At 39.3% G+C, this 15,941-nt stretch overlaps 1 protein-coding gene across 3 annotated transcripts; it reads right to left on the minus strand.

Moving 5' to 3' along the window:
- Positions 1-2,228: 2,228 nt before the first annotated feature.
- tmx1 (thioredoxin-related transmembrane protein 1) lies at positions 2,229-14,217 on the minus strand. 3 transcript variants are annotated; one of them, XM_031890474.1, is made up of 10 exons: positions 14,034-14,216; positions 13,070-13,489; positions 11,507-11,622; positions 9,548-9,593; positions 8,992-9,120; positions 7,882-7,927; positions 6,680-6,781; positions 5,580-5,649; positions 4,158-4,331; positions 2,229-3,360 (listed from the first exon to the last, which is right to left on the minus strand). In XM_031890474.1, the coding sequence occupies exons 2-9, from the start codon at positions 13,201-13,203 to the stop codon at positions 4,183-4,185; spliced, it is 792 nt and encodes a 263-aa protein (XP_031746334.1). In that variant the 5' UTR covers positions 13,204-13,489; positions 14,034-14,216; the 3' UTR covers positions 2,229-3,360; positions 4,158-4,182. The 3 variants fall into 3 exon arrangements, with proteins under 3 accessions (XP_031746334.1, NP_001016906.1, XP_031746335.1); NM_001016906.2 differs by having other exon boundaries at positions 14,064-14,145; XM_031890475.1 differs by lacking the exon at positions 2,229-3,360 and adding an exon at positions 3,367-3,542 and having other exon boundaries at positions 14,034-14,217.
- Positions 14,218-15,941: the final 1,724 nt, after the last annotated feature.

The following is a 15,941-nucleotide window of genomic DNA, read 5'->3' on the forward strand; positions in this document are numbered from 1 at the left end:
GGCAGTGGGTTATAGAGATGCAGTCAGGCTTCATGCCCTCCAGGATTACTGTTATTAAATGCAGTGATTCACATTGTTTAGCACTTCCACATAATGTGACTACAGGGTTATACAAATTAGGGCCACTGGAACAAACAAGCACATCCAGAGACCCAAAACAGGCAAAAAAAAAATTGCCCAATTAGGTTCCCTACCTGCAGTGTGTTTTTAAAGGAGAGTTAAAGTTTAAATCACCGGGGGATGCCAAAATGTTAGGTGCCTCTCAGTGATTAAAATCACTTTGCTAAAATCTACACTGGCCCAGGGTGTTTCTGCAGAAGAATCTCATGCCATCTTCTTTAGATTCTTCCATCTTCTTTACATTCCAGTTTGGGCAGGCACATGCACGGAAGAGTGAAAGCCAAATGTTGAAATGAAGCCAATTCTTTAGGGTGAAGACACACAGAGCTACTGGTAGCAGCTAATTGTCATGGATACTAAAATAGACAATGCTGATCATATACTGATAATTGTCTCTGTGTGTTTTAGCAGAGGTATTTCTTAGCATTGTCTATGGCAGGGTATTTTCTGGCGTTAAGTAGCCGCGAAAAAGTAGCTGCTACTAGTAGCTCCGTGTGTCTTCACCCTTACTCTAGTGTGCATGTGCGTACCTGTGCAAAAAGAAATGAGAAGAAGAAGAAAGATCACTTTGAAGAAGTTCTGCAGAAACACTCCGGGCCAGGGCAGTTTTTGGCTTAAACGTCTGGGGGTAAGTGATTACAATTACTGGGGGGTGCCTAACTTTTGTTACCTTCCAGTGATTAAAAGTTTCCTTCTGCTTTAAGCAATTTGACCCTTATTTTCCCCTTGCTTATGCAACAATGATGTTTTTGGCAGAATTTGGGGTGCCTTTCTTAATAGCAGATTTATTTTATAAGTATAGTTTGTGATTCTGCTTTTAGCATTAAATGCTTGTTATATTTTAAAGTATAGTTTATTTAATAAAGTATTGACCAGGTACTAAGTGTTTTTTCTGATAAGGAACACCTAACGCTATAGAGCACCATGCACACAATTTTTCAGGCAGAGGCCCTTCCCCTACAGAGCTTAACATCAGACACTGGGAGATTAAAGGAGAAGGAAAGGCTAAGTTACTTGGGGGTGACAAAATGTTAGGCACCCCCAAGTGACTTTAATTGCTTACCCAGGGTACCTGTAGAGAGTGCTTCCTTTGCTGACCCAAAGGCTACACAGCAGCTTATTTACAGTAAATAAACTATAACAGCATTTCTGTAGCCAACACGCCAGTTTTACCAGTGCAGGGCAATAATACATTATATTTTAATTACTTTAAAACACTTTCATTTTGTTACTGTTCCTTTAATAGGTAGGTTTTAAAAGTAAAGTCTTTAAGTGGAGAACTTAGAAATGAGAAGCAAATGAAAGTTAAATAGATTAATAATATGCACCTTGCACTTTCACATGACATTTTCTAGCTTCGATAAACCTCTCAAAATGGGAGTCCACGGCAAATCCCTTGCTTGGCTTCTAAGCCTACTCCCTTTCTCATTGGTACGATCCTGGTGTGATCTAACATGCAAACAGACTGCCCATGTATAGCTGCTATTCTGTCATCCTGTCTTGTTTTTCTAGAGACCTTTAAACATCGCTAAATTGCCCACCCCACTCACTGCTAAATAACATCAACCAAAAAAAAAAAACCTAAATGTGCATAAGTTTGATGCTATTCCCTAGTTGAAAAATAACCTCAGAGACTGTGTAGCTAAGTAACTTTAGTATCTTTTGCAATATTCTGCTGCCCTCTAATGGTCCAGATTAACACTGCAAGTATATTACATACAAATCGAATATAGGGTTTTTGTCTTCTGTTTTATAATTATGCAAAATTACTACATTTGCTCAATTGTTTCTGTTGATAACTATATATAACTATATAGGAGTAGTTTCTCCAAATTGCCTAGGAAATTGGATTCTATAGGGGTAATGTAATAAATGGTCCATAATCCTATATCAGCTTTGGACAGTCACTATTAACAATATGAGTATGATTTCTTCCAATCAGTCTCTCATTACCAGAATGCAGTCTTCACAGCCATATTGTGGGAATTTACATGTAAAATGTTTGTGTATTAAATAATTTTCTGTAACTTTGTTGTAGAACTTTATATAACATTAATCCAAAACGCTTATGTTTATTAAAATATAATGTAATTCACCAAAGCAGCAGCATAAAGCAAAACAAAGTTTATTTATTGCAGCATGTTACAAAAATACAAAATATATTTTCAAACAAACTGATTTACACAGACTATGTGGTTTAGCTTTGCAAAAAGTGCTCCCTGACCTTAAACTAACTCCCCCCAAAACAGAATCTAAATGAAAGCAGCCATATGGAATCACTGCACACTGCAAATTCAACACTGCATCCCATATACATGTTGTGGCTCTTCACCAGTGTTACACCCCAAAAACTAAAAGAGGAAAAAAATATATTACCCAAGCTTGCGTTGTTACTGGGTCAACAGTGCCATCAATAATAATAAAAGAAAGGTCTGTGCATACACTGTAATTTGTCTGTCCAACACCTGGACAATAGTCTAGCTAAAACCCACAGAAAACTGTCTACATGGCCTCCATCAGCTGACCCCAAAACATAAGAGTACTGAAAATAATGGGCACAAATGCATTTCTCATATAACACTAAGGCTGGTAACAGTCTTATAATGAAGCTATTCAGAATAAAATTAGATTCACATTTGAGCAGTTTGCAAGATGCAGTCATGATGTAGCTTTGCTTGCTCCCCATATGGAGCTGTAATATGCAACTCAACTTAGGCCCCAGACTAACTTGGTTCTCTTTCCTTGGAGGTTTAGTACATGGAAATCAATGTACTGATGATCAGACAGTTGTGTAGTGGGTCATATTTGAGTTGCATAGTTCTGCTGTATATGGTTGTTTTGCTAGTGATACAATAATTTTTTCAGACACTAATTATTTTATGGCCAATTGTATTAAAGAAATGTGATTTTAAACCAAACCATTATTATACTTTAAAGCCTTAAAATACTTAGAATGCATTATGATGCCCCTAAAGTGTTACAGGTATTGTAGTTACAATAACCGTATGGAAAGACATGTTAGTAGCAGTAATCTTTGAAAAGCCCATTTCCTTTATGAAATCAGGCATCCCATGCAGGAAAACAGGGAAAGATCACATTAATGCACCACAAGGAGAAGAATATCATACCTAAATAATTGTAGGGAGTTGGAATAAATTGGAGAAGAGGCAGAATTCTTGAAAGATGGCATGAAGAAATGTTCCTGTATGGGGTCCAAGGATCTGTGGCATGTGTTCTGACCTAGTAAGAAAAGTGACAATCCATTTGTACCTCAGTTGTAAAGTGCAGCAGAGAAGGCTGTGAAATCCTTTAACGCTTACTATGGATTCAGTGAGGGGCCCTGCATACTGCAATGACAAACTAGGCTTCTCCCATGATGACTTGTCCATGATTAGAATAACACAAGACTGCAGGCTACAGACCTAAGAATGAAAGGTGGTGAGAAAGGTACAAATGCAGGATTGGAATTTCGCTGTGATTAGATGATGCTTCTGTAGGCAACTATAAATAGAGGAGTTGTGGCCACTCTGGACTCTTGGCCTATGGCTGGAAACAGAACACTTTCCTAGCCACATTTTGTGCTGCTGGGGAACAGACAATATTTTATGTGAGCTACTGAGTCAACTTCGGTATTGTGTATTGGCCCACTGATAAATACTGATTTCATTTTCCAGCAGTGATTGCCAGGAAACAGACTACCTAAAAACACATTCTGGTCATGGAATGCCTGTATAAATGATTATGGTGTAAGCCTATGAAGTATCTTTGAACTAGGTACCGGTACTTTTACTTGAGATCCTCAAATGGAGCAAAATGTACCAGCATATTGGCTCAAATAGATCACCATGAACCCCACCATGATATTATGGGTGGGGTGCATGCTACAACATATTGTACTGTTGTACACTGTGTGAGCCAAGCAATATCAAAACAATATTTTCTTTATCTGTGGGTCATGCAAAGAATGCATAGTCAGATGAAATTCTGAATGACTTCTAAATGACCCAAAGGATATTAGACACTTTGCCATTACACACCTTATAAGTAGAAACTGTATAAGCATCAAGACTTTGCAGTACGTTTCCTTAGTTTGTCCTGAGGGGCATCACGTGCTTCTTTGTCTCCAAGCTTGGTATTTTCAAATTCATTCACTTCTTCCTTTAGTTCATCTTCCAGTTCCTTCCTATCAGCAGGTACAGTGGGCAGGTTTTCTACAGAAACAATAATGGCAGAAATCAAATGCCGAACTCAAGGAGCTTACTTTTGGCTTCTGTATTACTTTTATCACAGAAGTTTAAAGTAAAGCTAGTCGTACAGTGCCATCTGCTAGCAAAGTGAGAGGTTCTTGTCCTGATTTGGTCACACAAGCACAGGATCAGATCGGGCTGACAATTGGATTATATAGCCTGCCTAAGGGCTCTGGCACACGGGGAGATTTGTCTCTGGCGACTAATCTCCCTGGATTGCCATCCCACCGGCGAAAATGTAAATCGCCGGTGAGATGGCATACGTGGCAGCGCGATTTCAGTGAGATTGCGCAAGTTTCCTCTTTCGCCCGTGGGATGGCAGGTTATGGCAACTCGGGGAGATTAGTCGCCTGAGACACGGGAGATTTGTCGCGGGCGACTAATCTCCCCGTGTGCCAGAGCCCTAAAGAGACCCTGTCAGATAAGGATGCATCAACACAAAAATTTTAAACTTGCCTGATAAGATAGCTGGCTGAAAATCAGGCAGATATCTGATAAGCTGGTCCTCATGAAGACCCCATACAGAGGCCAAAAGGCTGCTGTATGGACAGCTTTAGGGCAAATGTAAATTGCCGGTGGGATGGCAAACGCTGCCTTGAGAGGAAACTTCCGCGATTTCACTGAAATCGCGCTGCCATTTATATCTTCAATTTACAGCTATTTGTCTTCTCATCCCCCACCATACACACATTGTACACAACAATATCGGTGCATGCATGGCCAATTTCAGAAAGGTATGAGTTGGTTATTTTTCAGAAGATTAAGATTATTTAATGTTTGTAATACAATCCTCTTAATATTTCATAATTTGGTAGTGGCCAGTGTAATGTTTTATGGTGTAGTATGCTGGGGCAATCCGTTAGAGGCTTCTGATGCAAATACACTTAATTGCAAGTTCTGTTTCAAGAATGAGATTGGAGACTTTAGAAGTGGTGTTGGAGAGGAGGATGTTATCTAATGTAATGAGTATTTTGGAAAACACCAGAGCGTATCTCATTCATTCGGGTGCAGGCACAAGTAGCAGGTGTAGGGCTGTATTTTTGGCAAGTGTTTTTCTGCTTGCCGAAAATATCAGCCCTACGCTACGTCTGGCATCAGCCTAAAGTAGACTGGAGTGCCAAGTCTTTAGATCTATCTATCATCTGTGATATCATCTGTGTATTAATTATTCTCTAATTCTCCTTTCAAAATGGCTACAAACTCTTCACTTACTAGGGTATTGGTATCCTTGGGGTCTGTGCCTTTTGGATGGACAAAGGAAGTCTGCCACAAACACCAAAATCTGAAACAAACAAGCACAGTAACTCTGTGTGATGAAAAGGTACCAACTCTACACAAAATATGATACTATACATAATAGAAAGTAGTCACTATGAACTGCCCCTAGCCCCTTGCAAATATCTGTTTAACTTCCATAAAAAGCATAATGGGTAAACATGAACATATTTATCAACACTGGGCAAATCTGCACATGGGAACTAACCCATAGCAAACATTCATTAATTAACTATGTTCAGCCAGCTGCAGGAACAATAATGAAAGCAAAAATGCGATTGGTTGCCATAGGTCACCGCAGTAGTGCTAATTTAGCCCTGTTACTAAATAAGCCCCAGTGTATTTTTAAAATGCAAAGCAGCACAAATGTAAGTTAATAATATGTCTATAATCACCAAGGTACATAACAGTCAGTAAGGTAATTCAATTACAGGAATGGGATCCCTTATGCGGAAACCCGTTATCTAGAAAGTTCTAAATTACGGAAAGGCCATCTCCCATAGACTCCATTATAAGCAAATAATTGGTTTAAAAAATGATTTCCTTTTTCTCTGTAATAATAAAACAGAACGTTGTAATTGATCACAACTAAGATACAATTAATCCTTATTGGAGGCAAAACAAGTCTATTGGGTTTATTCAATATTTAAATGGTTTTTAGCAGACTTAATTTATGGAGATCCAAATTACAGAAAGATCCCTTATCTGGAAAATCCCAGATCCCGAGCATTCTGGATAACAGGTCCCATACCTGTACTATACTTAGTTACGTACAAACATGAAGTAAGCTTGTGCTGTTGCAGTTACCTAAAGTATACAATCAGGTTTTGATTTCATTGCCATTGATCGGTTTTGTGCAAAAAGAATAAACAAGGAGACTGCCTGGCTGCTACAGGTAACAGCAGTGAGGCATTTTTTACCAAAATGCCCTGTCATTTTGAACAAATGTAAGCAGAGGGGACAGGTATATAAATCATGAAAGTAGAAAAACACAGCAGAAACTTCTTCAGAATACAGTTAAATAGTTTTTTACTTACCAAACCCAACATTAGACCTAAAAACAGGGTCATCAATCCAAATATAATGTAGGATCCCCACACAGGAATGGCCAGGTCTTCAACAAAATAATTGTGGCATTGCTGAAAAAAATTGTTTATATATGCTGAACGCAAACATTTACACACTTCTGTACAGTCGTTGATTACAGTAGTGAACACAAGAAGGAAAAAGGCACACAAAAACGAATTGCTGGTGTAAAAAAATACCTCCAACCTGTTTATTGCGGAGTGCACATACAGACCAAACATTTCAAGAGCTACATGCTCTCTTCATCAGTGGAAGTACTTTTTCCACTGATGAAGAGGGCATGTAGCTCTTGAAATGTTTCGTCTGTATGTGCACTCCGCAATAAACAGGTTGGAGGTATTTTTTTACACCAGCAATTCGTTTTGCGTGCCTTTTTCCCCACTTTCTTCTTGTGCTCATTACTATAGGAACCTGGCCAGGTGCATCAGGAGGATTTGCACCAGTGGATAATGGACTGAGTTTACAAGGAACCATGAGTGTATGGACTTACTTTGTTTGCTATATTGATTACAGTAGTGACAATAAAAATGAAAAACATACATGAGGGATAGCGGTGTGCGGAACTTGCAACAAAAGAAAAGGTAGTATAGTTATGGAAAAGAGAATAATGCAAGGGTTATCATATAGGAGAGGGAATTAATTAAGGGATCTAGAAAGTGAATTTAGTGGTCACATTACTCTATGACAGTGGTTGTCAAACTTATTTACTTCAAGCTCCACTTGAGGGCCCAGCCTTTAACGAGCACCTTACTTGGAGGTCCAACCTTTGGACAGGTCTCCCCTTAGTTAATGAAATGAGTACAGATATAGGAAAATAGGTGTTTTGGTTATTCAGTCATAGTTTTAAGAATATCTGGGACTGCACATTCATATTCACCCCAAATCTCACAATAACTGACTTTCAAGTTGGGCTTTCAGCAGTATACAGTATTCTAACCCAAACTATAGCCTTGAGGATAAACTCCCCCTCTCCCGCTACTGCTTCAAGCACCCAGCCCTCAGCATGGAAACTACAGATCTACACACATAGAAGATAATAATGCAAAATTACACTTCTAACTCCACCCCAATACTGTCAGCATATATTTGACTTCATAAAAAATGGTTAACTTTCGCACACCCTAAGGAAAAACATAACTTGTGTTCCACATACCCTGATCCACATGGATAGCTGGAACAAAGCAGACATGCCACTCATCCTATAAAGAAAGCAAGAAAGCATTAGTAAAGTATTTAAGAGGTGTATATAATCAAGATGGAGTATAATCTGGATACCTTCCCAGGGCTTCTAAAGTTCATTATTCAGAGGAAATCACTTAGATTGTAAGCTCTATGGGGCAGGGACCTCCTTCCTACTGTGTCTCATACCACATGGCACTTATTCCCTGTGCATTTACATATATATAAATATATATATTTATTGTATTTATTATATCACTTGTCCTCCCTGTGTGTAATTTTGTATTTTGTAAGATTGTACAGTGCTGCGTACCCTTGTGGCGCTTTATAAATAAAGTTATACAAACAAATAACCATCAGGTTAGAGAGGCAAGTTTACAGTAAAATGTGAAGTAGCACATGTACGGTTAGAAGCTCCTAAACCTGCTTTTTCTAAATCCTTTTTACTCGTGGCTCCAATAGGAAAGGTTGTGGCTGAATTGCCTGAATTGGTAGAAGTTCAGTATAGGGGTGCAACATTTTAAAGGCAATTTGATTTAATATAACCTGGCATTTCATCAGAGAGCTAACCAATATCTTGGTAGTTATTTGTAAAATTTACATTAGTTCTTTAAATTAAATAACCTGAAAAATACATAATTTAAGTCACTATTAAAACCAAGTTTCTACAATGACTTGTTAAAAACAAGTAAGGGGCATTTTTCTTCTCGGAAAGAAGAGGAGCTCCTCATAAGTTTTTTCCAAATATTGTGCCTTTGTTTTTTGTGGATGAAATGTGAATGAGGGACTTTACTATATTAAAGAGGCATGAGTGATAAACTGTTGGTCTGCTATTGGTAAAGTGTAGTAGAGGTTTCTCTAGATCCTTTCATGTACTTTTTCCTGCCAGCACAATCACATGAGAAGGGGCCACACAGACAAGACACAGTACTGCCCCTAGTTGTATTTAAGGGTCAGACGAGCCCCAGGTTATGTTTTTTAGCATATCAGCTGCAGCCTTCAAATATGGAAAGTCTTTCAGAATAAATTAAGCATTAAAAAAAAATTAAAACAGCTAACAAGGAAAAAAAAATGTCATACGTACAGAAAAGAATCTGGGCCAACCCATGATGATACAGGTTCAATGGCTTCCCATTCCCTCTCACTGATGAAATTGATAAAATCCTTGTGTGTCCTAGATCCTTGGTACTTTCTGAAAACTCCATCTTTGCAGCTATAAAGAAATAAAACAGGGAGAGCAAATTCAGGACCAGCATTAAGGCATTTTGATTTGAAAAATAAAAAAACACCACAAGAATGCATTGTAACCATACCATAAAGGATGTATGCATGGAAATTAAAACAAAACCATAGTATAGATATGCAGAAAAAATATGTATAGTTATAGCTAACAATCACACTTACACAAATTTTGGGTCTTAGCAGTGTAATATGTAGAAAAGTCACTAGTTTGGTCTGAGAACATTGTTTTCCCAAAAAAAACGTGAAGCTTACTAATTTGTATTAATAGTTTCTGAAAAGTTTTGATGAATTAATTTTAGACATTTGCACATTACAGAACACTTTCCATACAACAGTTTGCAATCTAACATCATTTTAAAAATACTTTGAATTGTCTCCCACTATAAAGCAGTACTTACTGGTATATTGTTGGCAGTGCTGTAATGATAAATCTGCCGCTCAGTCCTAAAAACAAAAGAGAAGTTGCTAATCATCACATTTACAACTGCAAGTGTGACACTGTATATAAAGTACAGTTTTTCAAGACGTAAAAGGCAAACAATTGTAAATAATCATAATACTGGTGTGTAGGCAGCCATCTCAGTGCATTGTGAGTCTGAGATTTCAGAAGGAGTCAGCATTACACATTAGAACTGCTTTCAGATAACCTATCATTTCTCCTACTCCCATGTAACTGGAGGAGTTTGAAAAAAACATGTTTTCCCATAACCGTATTCCTTTAACTTGACCCTGATCAAAAGACACATTTAGAAACATTACAAGCAGTATAAATGAACAGCAATGAAGCATATATTTAAGAATTTTTAAGCTGCAGTGGAGTTTTGGATGGAAGAACCCTTGGCTGATTCATACTTCAAGATGCCCCTAGTACTTAAAGTTTATACAAGATATTAGCAACATGATTTCAAAGATTTGCAGTCTGCACTAAGAAGTTAAATTGATTATTTACCTTGCAATAATAACATATAATTTCCATATTTCATTAAAAACCTGCTAAAACGCAATATACACAACAGATATATACATGCTTAAAATTGCATGTTACACTACAGCTGGAATTGCCATGCTATGGGTTACAATCTGCCCCAACTTTGTGACAAGAGTGCAAAGAAGCAAATTTCTAGATGAAATAAGACATGTTATACACAGAGTGAAAAGTGTTTATTAGCTGTCTTTTAAAGGACCAGTAAGACAAAAAAAGGTATTTCTTTGTATATAAATATGTTGTTCTTTTACTCTCTGTGTGTTTATTAAACTCAAATATAATCTATAAAATAAATTGCTATGTAGCCATGAGGGCAGCTATTCGAGTTGAATAGTTATACTTCTTAACCAGCGAGATAAGTATGGGTCAAATATTATACATGGATTTCTACAGAAGTGCAGAATGAAGGCTTTTTGTTTGATTCAATAGCATATTTATTTCTCAAAATGAAGGGTCAGTGTTCAAAAACAAAAGAAAACACTAAAAAGTGATAAAATCTTTAAGTATGTCTCTACAACTGCGCAAGATTGTTACAAACTGACATTTCATTTTGTAATAAAATAATATGCATTAAGGACACAATGTATTTTAATTGCAGGTAATGCTCTTATATTTGTAACAGTTAGTAAAGAAATACAATCTAAAGCTATTTACCATATGTCTCATTGTATCTTTAGCTAGATAAGTACCTGCCTTGCTGCTTTCCTCACCTACAAATAAATTCCTATGGTTGTTGCATGGGTCCTTTCAAACCAAATTTCGGTCAGTTCCCTACTTAATCAGTGAGGGTAGAGCTGGGCGGTATGACCAAAAATTTATATCATGGTATTTTTCAAAATTATATCGGTGTCACTGTATTTGACGGTATTTTTTTTTTCCATGCATGATTAGGTGTTAACCCCATTTCCTAATAAATTAGAGAATAATTACTGCAGTATTGAAAATCAGAGTCAGGCAAGCGAAGGATCGGCAATAGAAAGTCGTAAGGTAAATCAGGCTTAGTTTCCCAGGCAAGGCAGCAGACAACATAGCACAGGAGGAGGCGTTTGATAGCTTTAAATACCCCCCACGCATGCGCAGAACCGGCGCCGTCAGCGCGTCACGGACGTGCACGCTTTGACATGTACGTGCGCTTTGACGCACACGCACCTGGACGCACGTGCGCAATGTCCCGTGGACGACCTGCACGGGTGAGTACCCTGACACCCCGGTATTGCGTTATCTGAAAAATGAATATAGTTTTAAAAAAAAACACCGGTATTCGGTATTAAACGGTATATAGCCCTAAGTGAGGGCAGGCAAAAATAGACATATAGGCATATGCATTCTCAGGCACTTCTGAGAAGAAAATGCAGTGTTATTGAAGGTTTACCTGGCTGAGCTGTAACATCCACTTTGGCGATATTCACATTAAGGTCTTCTCCCCAGTCTGCAAGTTCATTCCACTCAGGCTGCAGTTTATGACAAGCAGGACACCAAGGGGCATAACTATAATTAAATTAAAACAATGAAAATAAATTAAATGGAAGATAGAAGTGGATAACAGACAAATCAATTGCTATATATGTCTGGCATATAAGTAATGGTACTTATTTGGAAAGGAAATGCTGCTTAAAGGGATACTACTGCTATTTATTATAAGTAGAGCCATGCCAAAAATTTTAAAAGTTCTTAAATTCAAATGAAAATTGTTAACTTAGGCCTGCGACTGTCGCTGTGTGACAAATCTCCCTTGTCGCGGGTGACTAATCTCCCTGAAATGCCATCCCACCGCCTAGAATGTAAATCGAGGAAACTTCCGCGATTTCGGGGAAATCGCGGCGCTGCATATGCTAACCCACCGGCAATTTACATTCTAGCCTGTGGGATGGCATTTCGGGGAGATTAGTCACCTGCGACTAATCTCCCTGTGTGTCACATCCCTAAAATGGCAAGGGTTGGTAAGGCATAACAAGTCATTTCTGCTACAAACTGAAAATAGACAGTGTAAACATACGCCCCCCTTGCTGAAGGAGTACTGCACCAATTAAATGACTTTTAGTATGATGTAGTCAGTGATACTGTGAAAATTTTCAAATGGCCTTCATTTTGTCATTTAAATAATTTAGCTTTTCCTTTAGTATCCTCCTGTGGAATTTAAGACACTATCTGGTTGCTAGGGTTCAATGTACCCTAGCAATAAGGCAGTGGTTTGAACAAGAACCTGGAATAGTAGGGCCAGAGTAGGCACAGGCAGCTGCCTAGGGTGCAAAAGCTGAGTGGGCATAATTCAAAAAGATATCAAAAAGTTCTCCATTAGACTGGAGTAATTTTCTGGTGTTCAAACCTTATTATAGTGGTTTCCTATAAACCAGACAAGATAAAGGACACTTCCTCCAGATTCATAGCAACTAATAAAATGATCAGGGGCACACTGGAGGCTAGCTCACCCAAATGTACCTACGTGATCTTATGTGTAACCTATAAAAGCTAAACTATCTGCATGTTGTCATGATTTCAGTTGCTGATCTATAAAAGAGTACCACCTATGCTTACTCTGGATAACACCCAGTGCTGCCTTTGTCTAACAACGGAAACTGGAATTATAGAATTACATCAAAATTAAGCCATATTATTTTACAGGAGTATCAAATTATCACAGTACTAGAGTACTAGAAATGTCTGTGAGGAAGAGCCTAGATGCTACAGTCAGATCTGTCCAGAAAACTTTTATCGTAACATTTTAACACAGTACATAAAAAATCTCGGAAGCCCTGAACAATGTTATGTCATATGCATGGGCATAATGAGTGAGCTGGGACACCCTCTTATTATGCGGATACCTGTGTCCCAATCTATCTATTGACCGCAGACTATGGTGTAACAACAGCTAAAACACCCAAACTCTGGCAGATGCTGACCCACATCATGCAGATTACACAGTTTGCACACTTACAATTTGATCATCCACTCCCCCTCCAAGACTTCATTCCAGTTGCTGTCTGTAATGTCTATCACATCCCCTTTTTTCGCCAGCACTTCTGAGGAGCACAGTATCAGTCCCAAGCATAAAAATAACAGGCGTGTCATGGCACTGGTATGGTTAGATTGTCCAGTAAACCACTGCAGATTTGGTTTTTTTTTTGTTTTGCACAGTCAGAGAATTTCAGTCTGATCCACTGCTGCAAGGCTCAGTGTCAGGTCAGGTTTAGATGAGATGCACCTCAAAATGAACAGTCTCTGAGATGAATCCTCTGAAGATACGTAAGCTGGGTGTGGTAATGAACAGTCTCTGAGATGAATCTTCTGGAGATACGTAAGCTGGGTGTAGTAGAGGTAACCAGGGTTGCTTTGTAACCTTTCGCTTCTGTGGGATCTTATTATAGACAAAACAATTATCAACATTTATTAACAGATAATTAGGAAAATGTAAAATGTTACATTCAGTTAAACATTTGTGCACACTTCTATGGTATATGCATTCATCTGTAGGTAATCCTTGAGCACAGGCAGGAGAGTTGGGTTTGTATAGTTTATATCTTAGCAAATCAATGATATTAAAGAAAAAGCCCTTTTATCCTTCCTTCCAGTAGAGGCTGTGCAGAAAATGTATAAACTCAGAGTCCCACTGGATGTTAAAAGTTTAGACACCCTTTGAAGAAAGGAAAAGCAAATTGGAAAAATAATGTTATTAACAAAATACTACTGCCTTGTGTTAAACAGCCTTGCACCTTTGTAAATCAGGCTAAGATTTAGTAGGGAAACAGGGGTATCGGTTATGTAGGTCTGTGCCTTATACAGTAATATAGACAGAATCTTCAGCATTTAAATATTAGTGCTCTTCTTCTGACAGAGGCTCTTTCTGACTTCTCGGGGTGGGTGGGTAAAACTTCGAGTACCCCTATGTTAATAATACTTACGAGGCCTTTTCATACAGCCAGCTGTCTCACCTGCTGGGTCTGATGAGAATAATAAATTCTTCGTCTCGTCTTTTTCACGCGTGTCAGGGCCAGGACTGGGCAGCAACTTCAGCAACTCTCTGCAGCTCTTCCGGTTCCTTCTCCACTCCTTACATGTTAGATTTGAGGGGGTGACAGGAAGAGAGAAGCCGCAGTCATGTGATCAGTAGGAGTGGGCGGAGCTGCACATGGCGATATCAGGGTAGTGAAAGGGCACGTATTGTTGTGAGGTGTATAACGGGCTGTAGGTAAGACTGCTTAGGGGGAGCTGCAGTGCAAACTGATACTTTTGCTGTTTACATTAATGTGTCAGGGTAGTGTGTAGGCAGCGTGAGGTGACAGTGTCAAATGTAGTACTGAATGCTTGGATTGGTTATAGAGCATGAAACGGTGCAGTGAAAAACATGGCAAAATTGCATAGTGATGCCCAGCATTAAAGAAGGAGGAAAGATAAAAATCACTGGAGGTGCGAAGTGTTAGGCACCTCTTCCTCCCCAGTAATTGTAATCACAGCTACTCCAGGCTGGTGCAGATTTCTCCAAACAGGAGCACCAGCCTGTGCCTAATATTTGGCACCCCCCAGTGATTTTAAGTGCTATAGTGACATCAGTATATGGCTAAAGGTCCCCGTACACCGGCCGATTCTAGCTGCCGATATTGGTCCCTTACACCAATTCAGCAGCTAATCGGCCCGTGTATGGGCATTACCGATCTGGCATGAAATCAGCCAGATCTCGATCGGGCAGGTTTAAAAATCTAGTCGGATCAGGGACCGCATCGGCTTGTTGATGCCGTCCCCGGACCGACTGCCCCATTGCTGCCAATATAATTCGATAAAACGATCAAATTAGCCTACACGTTCCCCTATATCACCCACCCCATAGGTGGGGATATCAGGTAAAGATCCACTCGCTTGGTGATCTCGCCAAGTGAGCGGATCTTCACGTGTATGGGGACCTTTAGTTTAATTTTCCCATGTAAGCCTTTTTTTTTAACAAACTCCCATAGAATGGGATCACACTCTTTTCTTTGCAAACCTTTTTGCTTATTTGAAAGATACAGGGCAACTGGGAATTATAGCGCAGTGCCTCCACCTTATATAAGGCTAAATGAAGCATGAACAGTATTTACTATAACAGAAATCTTGCCCTGGGGAACCTGTGTGGTCTTTAACCCCTGGCAGTCTCAAGGTGCTGCAGCCCCACACGCCCCTCTGGATGGACAAAGCAATTGCTCAGTTCAGTCCCTGTCAATATGTCCCTTCCTCAACAATATGTTTGTTCCCCAAGTAGTGTTACCTGCCCCAAAGTACCTCTCTTTGGATAAGGTAGTAGTTCCCATGTAGTAGGCACACAATCAACACCTGTCCTTACACAGGGGACCAAAACTGGAGCATTACAATACCTTCCCTCAGATGGATCACTCACTGGGGGCACAGTGATAAAGGCATCCAACGGCAGCTAAGCTGAACTCTCTCTCTTTATACGGCTGGAGCTCAATGCTTCTATCAAGCAGAGCATGTGCATCCCTTTTTACAATTCAGATTACAAGGCATCTCCTTCACTCTCCTTGCTGCCTCTCTCTGGATATGACTGGTTGCTGCAGCTGGGTTCTTTTATAACCTCTGCTGGCAGCCCCACTGGTTTTGGCTCCGAACCCTGCACTGGGGATCCTAGCCAATCAGAGGTAACCTATTGTTTCTCCTACTCCCATGTAACTAGTGGAGTCCCACGCCAGACTTGGCTTGCTTACTATTGAGTTCTATTCTGATTTTCTGGGAGCTGCTATGCTGGAAGGGAGGATGTGATATCACTCCAATTTGAAGCGCAGCAGTAATGTGTGACTTTATCAGAGCACAGGTAACATGGC

This window comes from Xenopus tropicalis, chromosome 8 (genome assembly GCF_000004195.4).
Source record: "Xenopus tropicalis strain Nigerian chromosome 8, UCB_Xtro_10.0, whole genome shotgun sequence".
Taxonomy (NCBI): Eukaryota; Metazoa; Chordata; class Amphibia; order Anura; family Pipidae; genus Xenopus; species Xenopus tropicalis.

What these genes read in the sequence shown, in the direction of transcription:
- tmx1 (XM_031890474.1), bottom strand. Translation starts at nt 13,203, where the DNA reads ATGACACGCCTGTTATTTTTATGCTTGGGACTGATACTGTGCTCCTCA. An exon ending in TAGGTCTAATGTTGGGTTTG is followed by an intron (nt 5,650 to 6,679) that starts GTAAGTAAAAAA and finishes TGTTTGTTTCAG; the next exon opens with ATTTTGGTGTTTGTGGCAGA. An exon ending in CCAAGGATACCAATACCCTA is followed by an intron (nt 4,332 to 5,579) that starts GTAAGTGAAGAG and finishes TTGTTTCTGTAG; the next exon opens with AAAACCTGCCCACTGTACCT.